The 12098-nt window shown below is 34.6% G+C and overlaps 1 protein-coding gene across 1 annotated transcript in view; it reads right to left on the bottom strand.

The window, feature by feature from the left end:
- LOC132553012 (uncharacterized) overlaps positions 1–9666 on the bottom strand; it is a 116881-nt gene extending 107215 nt beyond the window's left edge. Inside the window, exon 1 of the mRNA XM_060217216.1 lies at positions 9611–9666. Coding sequence (XP_060073199.1) covers positions 9611–9666 — 56 coding nt within the window. The remainder of the gene's footprint in view (positions 1–9610) is intronic.
- Between the last annotated feature and the right edge of the window lie 2432 nt (positions 9667–12098).

The raw sequence follows: 12098 nt of genomic DNA, 5'->3' as shown, positions 1-12098 counted from the left end.
CTCTTGGTGACTAGAAGGATGAACAAACGTGTAAATATTGGACAATGTACTACTACGGACAGGAGACAGTGGGACTCCGACAACAAATTATCGATATAAGCAATTTGATGCAAATTTTTAAAAAATGATCCATTCACTGCTCTGTCATTGTGAAATATGAACTTATCATATTTCAATTGAACAGATCCTGAACATTCACGGCAAAGTTGTCCCCAAGTAATTATATTTTTCTAATATTATTTCTTGATATTGTAAGTTACAGCTATGTACAAGAGTAGGAGACATTATAATCAATACTGAGTCAGTTTTAATCTTTTAAATACCAACAAACCCTAAATTTAAAAAAACTTCTGCCAACTTGGGAAAGAAAGATTTCCAATTATTTTCATTAATATTAAAATGACTTCTTTATTATTCCTATTTTCTAAAATCACTTAGTCCACATGGAAGACCAACTTAACATACAAAGTGTGAATTGTTTTAAAATCTAATCTTGTCCATGTGGTAATTTCTATTTCAATGTTTTAAAAGTATAGACTATTTGATGGAAATACCTGTAATTACACCTGAGAGATAACGTTTTATTGATCCAGGTGAGAAATGTGTTATAAAGAGATACCTGGCAATCAATCTAAAAACACACCTGAGAGACATAGCTTAATGAGAAACTTATCAGCAATCTACCTATCAGCCAAACACTGTGAAATTTGTCCTCAAAAACTCCTCTAATACATCAGTTGGACATAATTTATTCATTAAATAAACACATTTCTATTTGCCAATGTTCAACAGCATACATATCATCAATATATCTATAAAACGCTATCAGAAACACTCTGGAGCAGAAGAGAACTAGTATATTACAATCACTAAAACACAACAGACGTACAAAAAGAATTATAATATCCTACAACCGTTTTACAAGCAAACTAAGTTTTTGGGGATTGTTTAAATTTTTCCTTCTCCTAGCCATTTCTCATAATCACTACATAAAATCCAGTATTTCAATAAAGATTTTGATAAACCTTTTTTTTAGCTATAGGGAAATATCGTACTGTAACTTATAGTAAGAGAATCACTGACAATGTGATTGCATGTATATTGATGGTCTTGACAAATTTCTTGAAAGATTTTCTAATTTTTCAATGTTTTGGCAAAAAGCTGTACAAATGTACTAGTCTGCTCCTTCATGTTTTCAAACTGAGCAAGTTTTAGGTATTACTATTATAAAGTTTCTCTGAGAAAATTTGATGAGAATTTCTTTCATACTGGGGAGTAAAGTTATGAGTTAAAGAAAAACAGGTTTTCTAAAAGCCTTTTCAGTGAGAATGAAGTAAATTTTGGAACCGTCTTTTTATACACAACATTCTTTATGACAAGGCATGATTGAAGTTTATAATGGAGAGAGACAGGTTTATTAATACAAAAACATTGATCAGATGACAAGTACAGATTTATATTTTAGTAACAAATTACACATTTGTTTTTTTAAACATAAAAATAAACAGATATGATATGGATCACATACAACTGTTACCATTCCTGTTGGTTTACTACACCAGAAATTACTTCAGTACATAGAAACTACAATCTGTGTTCTAGTTTTAAGTTCTACATCAATACATGTTACCAGATGATCACAATATTTATCTGACAACCTTTATTGTATAAGTTGAGAAAATTAAACACTGGAATATTGACAAAGTATAATTCTACCAGGAAATGTATGACGTATGTTGACTCAAGCCTGGAACAGTCTAATACGTCCATGTTATTATTCAGGCATGAAAAATCAACAGAGTTTGACAGATGAAAGAATATCATTTCTATTTAAAGTAGATATTTACTTTGTGAAACACTAAATATTTGTACGTCAAACTTTATCAACAATCTCTCGGGATATCAAAGTGTGATATTATCAATAGCAATAATAGATTCTACTATAGCATGCAACAGTAGCAATTAATGGAACTAATCTTAGTATTCAAGCACTTCCTATCTTTTATATACCAATTAGGAAAGGTTCGATACAACTTATTTGCTTGGTGTTTGTAGTATTTCTTCAATATGGAATGCATGCAGTGTTTCTTTTTTGTAATGATAACAAAATCCTAACTTATCATTTTGATAAAAAAAATTCTTTGAAATTTAAGTCTAGAATACTACATTTGTTCCTCTAAGAACTGATGTTTTATATAATAAATACCTGGTCTTTGTCGTTATTTTTTATTAACAAATACAAGATGGCTTATTGAATCACCTGCTATCGTCATCAATACTTCACATTATCAAGATTAAATACACATTGATACCAACCTTCACTTTCAATTACAGTCTAAGTGAAAAACTGAGGATTAAATACAAATATTTGCTAATATTTAAACTGTGTATCATCAGTGATAGCGTTAAATTAAACTCTATGTATCGATGATAGACGTCCATGTAATAAAACTTATCACAAGGTTATTTGATACCTATTATCAGTGGACAAACACTAAACTCTCCTGAAACAGAGAATGATATTGGTATGTACACCTTATCTTACTACACAAAACTTGGAGGTAAACCATGTGATTACTAAAGGCAGGTACATGGTACCTATATTTCACAGAGTTGGAAGTTCATATTCAATTACGTATGACCAAGGTATGGCAATACTTCAATGATTAAGAAAGTGTCCCTGTTCACGTCAACACTAGCTGTGCCCAAACAAGCTGTAGATACAGATCTAGGGAGATCAATTATTGGGTTTCTATAGCAGGTTATTTGTAAGATAGATTGACGTAGACAAATTCTTAACCTTTCCAATTAAACCATAAATACAAGATTTGTAAGGGAAATTGATGTTGATCAGAGTTTCCATATCACCAATTCCAAAGAGCAGGAGTACATTTATCCTAAGTTATACTGTGTAGTAGATTTTACCAGTTGGTTTCACTTTCAGTAGACAGATCAGTGTACCAGTAGCACTAAATGACCACGTATAATTTTCCTGCAAGCACATTCATCATCAGAGACAACTTTTGATCAGAAATATTAGTTATCAGTGATCCCACGATCCTACAATATTTTACCTTATATGAAACAGACTTTTATTGACAGTGAGAGATGTACTTGTAAACAGAATCTATTGACCTTAATATCACCTGACCACAAAAACATCAAACATGGTCAAAACTTTACATGTTACTATGACACCCAACTCATTACATATGTAAATTAAATATGATTTGGATTGTTGAAAATCTAAGGGATAAGGAAATTTTGTTTCTAACCAGACACTTCATGCAGAATAAACAACACTTTATAGTCCAACCAAGCGGCTACATGAAATATGTATGTTTGACTCTAAATACAAAATGATTAAAGACCACTTCTATAAAGTAGATGTGATTTTTATAAAAACCACTTCTATAAAGTAGATGTGATTTTTATAAAAACCTCTATATGTTAATACCTTTGACTATTTTCCATTAACAAATATTTGAAAGCATACATGTTTAAAATAAACCTACAACCTGTTGAACCAACTGAATAGAATGTACTTTTAACATCAATTGCTAAGGTGATGACATGTGAAATAACAAATTGTTTGTGAATTACCAGTATTCTACAGGTTGGTTTTAATTCCTAATATTTTAGATTAAAAGAAGCAAGACTAATCATCAATCACAACTGTGATATCCATTTTATTGTGAATTGTGTGGGCAGGCAGTGATTTGTGTGGGCAGGCAGTGATTTGTGTGGGAAGGCAGTGATTTGTGTGGGAAGGCAGTGATTTGTGTGGGAAGGCAGTGATTTGTGTGGGCAGGCAGTGATTTGTGTGGGCAGGCAGTGATTTGTGTGGGCAGGCAGTGAATTGTGTGGGCAGGCAGTGATTTGTGTGGGCAGGCACTGATTTGTGTGGGCAGGCAGTGATTTGTGTGGGCAGGCAGTGATTTGTGTGGGCAGGCAGTGATTTGTGTGGGCAGGCACTGATTTGTGTGGGCAGGCAGTGATTTGTGTGGGCAGGCACTGATTTGTGTGGGCAGGCAGTGATTTGTGTGGGCAGGCAGTGATTTGTGTGGGCAGGCAGTGATTTGTGTGGGCAGCCACTGATTTGTGTGGGCAGGCAGTGATTTGTGTGGGCAGGCACTGATTTGTGTGGGCAGGCAGTGATTTGTGTGGGCAGGCAGTGATTTGTGTGGGAAGGCAGTGATTTGTGTGGGCAGGCAGTGATTTGTGTGGGAAGGCAGTGAATTGTGTGGGAAGGCAGTGATTTGTGTGGGAAGGCAGTGATTTGTGTGGGCAGGCAGTGATTTGTGTGGGAAGGCAGTGAATTGTGTGGGCAGGCAGTGATTTGTGTGGGAAGGCAGTGAATTGTGTGGGCAGGCAGTGATTTGTGTGGGAAGGCAGTGAATTGTGTGGGCAGGCAGTGATTTGTGTGGGAAGGCAGTGATTTGTGTGGGAAGGCAGTGATTTGTGTGGGCAGGCACTGATTTGTGTGGGCAGGCACTGATTTGTGTGGGCAGGCAGTGATTTGTGTGGGAAGGCAGTGATTTGTGTGGGCAGCCACTGATTTGTGTGGGCAGGCACTGATTCTCACATAGATATCTATATTACATGATTTATACTTTGATGATTTGAACAGACGCCTTATTACTTAATTGATCCTGGAAAATACAGGTTACCATGGATTTTCATGAGCAATGAAAATTGCACAAAAAGATGTCAAAAGCAATTTTGAAGTGTTCTGAACCAATGAAGATCTTTGAGAAGCAGTGCCTTCTCTCAAGTATAAAAGGTAAATTGAGATCTTTAAGAGCTGGAAGTAATGGGTCACCTGTATCTAAACATTCATCCCCAAATTGAGATCTTTGGAGATAGACCTGCATGTTAAGTGTCACCAACTAACTGAGACTTCTGAGATGTACATCTATATTTCAAGTGTCACCAATTGAGGTCTTTCAGGGGTAAATCTATATTTTAAGTATCACCAACTAATTTAGAAATTTATGAGAGGCACACCTGCATTTTAGAGGTGAAGTTTGATTATTCCTTATTATAACAAAGTAATGTATATCAGACTAGGTTTGACCTTCATAAAGCAGCGTAAGATATTAACATTTTATGTGCAGTTTGGATCACATGTTGTATGATAAATCTTAAATAAATGGTGATCTCTACTTATGTTGAGTAACAAGACTTTTTTATGCCTTATTAATGGGTTATTTTATTTTTCTTGGCATTTTTCCCTTAACACAATACAGTAATGGAGAGATTTCTAACAATTAACAAATCCTCCATACAAATTGTATATATCCTTAAAGCTATGAGATGGAACATTCACAAAGTGATCTTGATCACATTGAGGGTGGCGCTGATAGATTGTGACGGTGGAGACAGGAATAAAATAACGTCAGTAGATTTAACCTTGGCTAGTACATTCTTTAATTGGTCATTTAACAATTATACAGTACCTGGACTTCACACCTGAAAATTAATCTATCATCTATACTTTTCTATTTACGTATCAAGTTTCTACAAATGTTTAATCGGAACACTTAGTACACTAAAATAAACATTGAAGATTTATTATAAAATCTCACCTCTCCTTGTGTAAGATATAATTCCTTAAGTAAGACACACTCAACATAAGATTTTTACATACATGTACTTGAAAAATGGAGTCTTGTATTTTCATTTTAATTGATATATACACACAGTAACTTTTTGAAACCACCTCAGATTTACAGACAATCTGACATGAAAAGGTAAAGTCTGATCAATGGTAGTCAACCTTTTAGTTGGTCTGGCTGATATATTACAGTAACTTTTCTCCTAAGTTAAATCCTACTTTAAAACCAGATTATGTCACAATAGCAATGAGGTATCACTGCTGTATCTACAGGAAGATAAACCAGTTTTAAGCTTAGAAAATCAATTTATCAATCACTACTGTATTTATGGATATGTGATTCAACTGTGGGATTACATCACCACTGGCTTGGCGAGGGTGAAGAAAGCACTAGGTCATAGATTTGTCAATAAAACCTGATGGTTACTCTGAAATTTTATTATGAATAATCTGTTTAAGATCCTTTTGTAGCAACAAAGACTTCTTTCTTTACTTGAAATTTCAATAGTGCTGATATTTTATCACCTGTCAGCTCCATAGCAATGACATTGATTTACCTCTGTCACTTTAATGAAGATGGCACAGGTATGCACTTCTCATCTCCCTTGCAAACTGTCATCTTCATGCCACTGGCACTTGTAAATATCAGTCAAATTCATGGCAATGACACTGATGAACACCTGTGTCAAATTCATGACAATGACACTGCTAAACACCTGTCATATCCATGGTAATGGCACTGGTAAACACCTGTGTCAAATTCACGGCAATGACAGACACTGCTAAACACCTGTCATATACATGGCAATCACACTTGTAAAGACCTGTCAAATTCATGGCAATGACTCTTGCAGTAAACATCTGTCAAATTCATGGCAATGACACTGATAAACACCTGTCATATCCATGGCAATGACACTTGCAGTAAACACCAGTCAAATTTATGGCAATGACAGTGGTAAACACCTGTCATATACATGGCAATGACTCTTGCAGTAAACATCTGTCATATACATGGCAATGACACTGATAAACACCTGTCATATCCATGGCAATGACACTTACAGTTAAACACCAGTCAAATTTATGGCAATGACACTGGTAAACACCTGTCATATCTATGGCAATGACACTAGCAGTAAACACCAGTCAAATTTATGGCAATGACACTGATAAACACCTGTCATATCCATGGCAATGACACTGGTAAACACTTGTCATCTTCATCAAAATGACACTTGCAGTAAACACCTGTCAAATTCATGGCAATGACACTTGCAGTAAACACCAGTCAAATTCATGGCAATGACACTGACAAACACCTGTCATATCCATGGCAATGACACTTGCAGTAAACACCAGTCAAATTTATGGCAATGACACTGGTAAACACATGTCAGCCCCCTAGCAATGGTGTATGTTTTCTCTATGGTATGTGAGGCTCACCACTTGCTCTTTCTCTGTTCTAGTTTCATCAAAATGTAGCAAAATGTGGAATAGGAGAGTTGTATGATAGACAGATATTTAATAGGACAGACATCCTGATTACAGTATAATATCATGCTTCAACTTCATTGCAGGAGGTATAATATTTATGTACATGCTGAGTGGTAAGACTTTCCCATGCCCTGCTTGCATTCTTGAGAACTAAAGGACAAAATATTAACAACGATTATATATTGACGTTAGCCTTGGATTAGTTACCCTATAGGGGAGGTTGGGGTGAAACGGGAACGTCAAAGTCAATACACAAATGTTCAATAAATATGGAGTCTCAATTAGCATTATGTCAGACAAATCTGTAAATAGTTTGAATACAAATCCAATTAGACACTGGAACTGCAGTGTCACGTCACTTCAATGTCAAAAAATTTAAGAACATGTCACTTCCACATAAAAAAAACCCAGAACACTCTTTAACTAGACACATTTAACTGGCTTTTCTTAACAACTTTTAAATTCTATGTACATTCTCATCAAAACTATATATGCTGGGAAGGTAGGTTTGAATAAAATTGCCTGTTTATAATAAAATGATTCATAACGTATATATATTCTTTAGAAAGAAGGGATCTACCAGGACTTAACAAAACCATATGGAAGTAAATCCATCTCCAATAGAGACGGATTGACAAGTTGGAAATTAAGGTTGAACTCTGCTTCTTTCATCCGTTTAACAGAAATAGACCATGCACATTCGGCATATTTAAAAATATTTCATACCCTGGGAAAGAAATATGAAGATAATACTCATGGAAGATTTAAATCACCTTTTTACACCTCATTAAGACCTGAGAGTTTACAAATGTAATTCTATTCCTCTTGATGCACCTTGACAATCATTAAGACAGTTTGTTGATAAATCAAAGGTTAACACTCAAAATGATAAAATTCCTTATGAAAAAGATTTTGTGAAGCAACATCATAGTCTCCACTGATGAAGAGATTCCTATCAGGAGACTGTCTTTAGACAAACATTTCTGATCAGAACAGTTTTCTGTTTATAAAGTCTGTTTTTACTGATAAGTAATAATTACATTCATTATCTACACCTTCAAGGATTCATTATTGAATCATCCCAACCTTAAGGTACCTCCATGATATGGACACATTGGTCCTGGGTAGATACAGTGATAAGGATGACTGATATCAACTGTGGGTTTGTTATATACTATTTCTGTAAACTCTCCACTCGAGATCTGCAGTTCAATCACGCAATAAGTGTATGCTATTCCTGGACGCCAGTTACTTATGGTTGAAAATCTGAACCAAATTGTGGAGTAATGATATGATAAATATACTAGTCCTTAGTTTGTGCATGTATAATGAATCATTTTCTGTAGATACAATAGAAAACATACACAGACTCTGTACATGGCCCCTACTTGTAGTATTGTCCTTCCTTACACAGATTAATAATAAGCATTATTCTGTGAAATATTTTACCTTTAGAAATAAGTAATATATAAATAATGATAAGTAAAACAACAATTTGTCACGATCTTGTACCAGGTATTCAAAAGGATACCAATAACATTCATACACCCTTTTCATTGTCTAATTTTTTCATTGATATTGTAAATAAAGATTGTATTTCAGTTCTAAACCTGCATGTAGGAACATGCACAATTTCATAACACATTATTAAATCTAACTTTTTTGTTTTTGCTTGGTTAACTGAAATATTTTCATGTAAGTGAGAAAGGAGAACAGACCACACAGTGTGTGTATCTTTTACCTTTTACTAGTTTACAATGGTATTCTATGTATACATACACAGAGATACCACTTCACATGTACCTATCCCAATACAAAATTCCTCAGACTGTCGTACAAGACAGATCACTCGCCTGCTCTGCAGCTTGAAAAAGGGATATATGACATGTTCTGGTATTTTTCAAGCTCATTCAAACATTCTTTATTCACCATGAATAAATTGCAGGTGAAAAAACAAAACTCATGATCACTTGGTTACTAAAATGTTGTAATTATTCATCCCAGTTTTACATGATTTAAATGCATTTGACCCCTGTGACCTTGGGAACGAGTAACTTTCATCCATTTAAATTTGACAGTCCTTCATCCGAGCATGCTACATGACCAATACCTTGACCAAGGTCATTCCTTCTGCATAATTCATTTGAATAAACTTGCTATCTATCCCAGCATGCAACAAGTTTGATGTCTTGAATATTGAGACGGTCATTTTAACACATTTGACCTTGTCATCTTGAATTGTCATTTCTTGTAACCTAGTAGATAGCCTCACTCATACCAAATTTGGTGTACAGTGGTCTTTTGTGCAACTTTATGTTAGTATACCATTTTGTGTCACATGTAAAGTTTGGAGAAGTGAAGCCATTACAGTCAAAACATGTTACACTTGTGTATTTCATGTTTATGGCCTTAACAAGACATTATTTATAACTTTGAAATATCGCCATCTCAACATCAATTAGCACTGAAGTCCAATATCAGACATCACACACCTACATCAATAAAGTTTGTGTTGGATTGTTGTCATCAAGAGCAAAGCCTTCAGAATTCATCCTAGTTATTGACAAAGGTTATAAACAAACTGCAGTAGGAAAAACGGCCCATTGTAACGAGACTGACCATTGTTAGAAAATGCTGGCCATTGTTATGAACAACTGACCTGCATTCGATGAATTGATGAATGTCTACGGGACTGCTCAGTGTCTCACAGACGCCATTTTATATCCGAACACACAATAAAGGAAGGTCGATATGTTGTTACATCCTCTACATAGTTAAAGATCATGACTTTATTCTGCATAATGTACTTTTATGAAAAGACTGACATTTTGCCAAATGAACAGCTATGTGACATAACTATATATCAGCAAGCCCTTAACGCACACATAACATGCTGTCATGTCGAATGGCCTATGGATCAATGGTACAATCAACCAACTTTTTATATGTTCTCTCATTTCTATATTGTTTGTACAGAATTTGAAATATAATCCCTTACTTTGTGTTTCCAAAGAATGACGTCTCCTTTCATATATTTATGTGTTGAGCAAACATGCTACATGAATAACTCTTACGTAAAATTCAAGGTTTGCCAAAACCAATATAAAGCTAATGCACAGTAGAGTTTCAGCAATGTTGGCAAAGAAAACTGAAAGTTGCATTTCAGACAAAAAAAACAGCCATACCTTCTATCAGTAAGGAATGACGTACCATCTATCACTAAGGTTTAAATGTACCTTCTATCACTAAGGTTTAAATGTACCTTCTATCACTAAGGAATGACGTACCTTCAGTCTCGGGTCAAAATCACTCACATAACGAAAGTGTTCCATCATGCAGGGTAGGATAACAAGACATAAAATGACACAAAAAAATGAGCATAACAAAGTAATATTTACAATTATAAAAGCAGAAATGAGCAGTGCAATATTTGTCTAAAAATGGACAGACTGACAGCCTTACTCCAGCAAATCTCTTCAATGACATGCTGGATTTATGAAGTGAGTTTATCAACAATAATCCATCAACACAACTATTGACAAAATTTTAAGACAATTGTTTTAGGATATGTTGCCTCACAAGTCTTTGAAAACAAAACAAATAAAATTCACTGTGAATATGGACCACTGTTTACGTCAATAAAATGTTTAATCAGGTGATCAAGCTGAACAAAACAGCTATTTCCTGATAATACTCTGGGGTCTGTAGCAATCTTCAAAGTGTTCATTCAATGATTAAAAGGAACACTTGTCATGAAAGAGCAGCTGAGATGATTTAGAATACGTCAACTCTTGACACCTACCCATGCAGTAGCAAGAAACACTTGAGTTACAATATATCTTTTTACTAGGTAAATTTCTTCTGTTGCCAAGTTCTTATTATATATCCAACATAGGCATTCCCTTGTAGCTCAAATATCATACACCTAAATTGATTAGTCAATATTTGTCTTGTTAACTCAATAGACATGACTTACAACTGTCATCCTTATCAACCCAATACAACATTTATGAAATTCAGTTTTCCACAGAACTAAAATCAGACAAATATTAAATCCACACAATTTTACACCAAAAAGGAAACTTTAGAAATAGTTTCTGACAGAACAGCAAACTGTTCCTACAAAAGACACCTGTTTTACTGCATAGTCCCAATTCTGCCGAGCTTGAATTTTCCAGATTTCTCATGCATGCATTACAAACTATACATGTCAGTATGTGTACCTTACCCAAAACGTTCCGCAAATATTTAGCTGAATTACTGCAGCATGTCTACAAATATCATACTTTAAACATCTATATTGAGAGATAGGGTTAATATGTCATGTTAAAAATGTGAACAAACTCCTTCATATTTTCTGAATTGTAATGTTTGCTGTATTAGATTGGAGAGTTGACATTAACTATATATTGTATGTAATATCTGAACTAACAAGAATATAACAATCTTGATATTTATAACTTTTAATTGAATTATCAGTCATTCACCATATATTCAGTGTTTCCAGTAACCCCTAAATGTGTATTTTTACCCCTGAAGCAGGTACATGGATCTCCAGTTTTCCCAGGCTGTCCTTTATAAATGCGGTAAGAGGGGTTTATAATTTATAAATGCGGTAAGAGGGGTTTATAATTTATAAATGCGGTAAGAGGGGTTTATAATTTTGAAATTATAGAAGATACAATCCCAATGATAAAATCCATTGTGAACACTGATATTTCACACCTCACTAGGTCAGGAGATAGAACAGTTCTGTTCCCCTGTAAGTAAACCCCCTGCCAACTCCGATCAATGATGTCAATTATTGATGAGGAATAAGGTTTTTGATGTGTCATGTTCATGGGTGATCTATCCAAGGATATATTGTGTCGACATTGCTTTGTATCTATTTCCAAGTCAATAGAAATCCTCACGTTTCAACATTCGTCATAGTTGTTGTCTCCAAACTTGTGTAAATATTTTATATCATCAATTATCACGCTAG

This window comes from Ylistrum balloti, unplaced genomic scaffold, assembly GCF_031769215.1.
Source record: "Ylistrum balloti isolate Yb309-2 unplaced genomic scaffold, AGI_CSIRO_Ybal_v1 Utg370292, whole genome shotgun sequence".
In the NCBI taxonomy this organism is placed as follows: Eukaryota; Metazoa; Mollusca; class Bivalvia; order Pectinida; family Pectinidae; genus Ylistrum; species Ylistrum balloti.
This window is presented reverse-complemented; position numbering and strand designations above follow the sequence as displayed.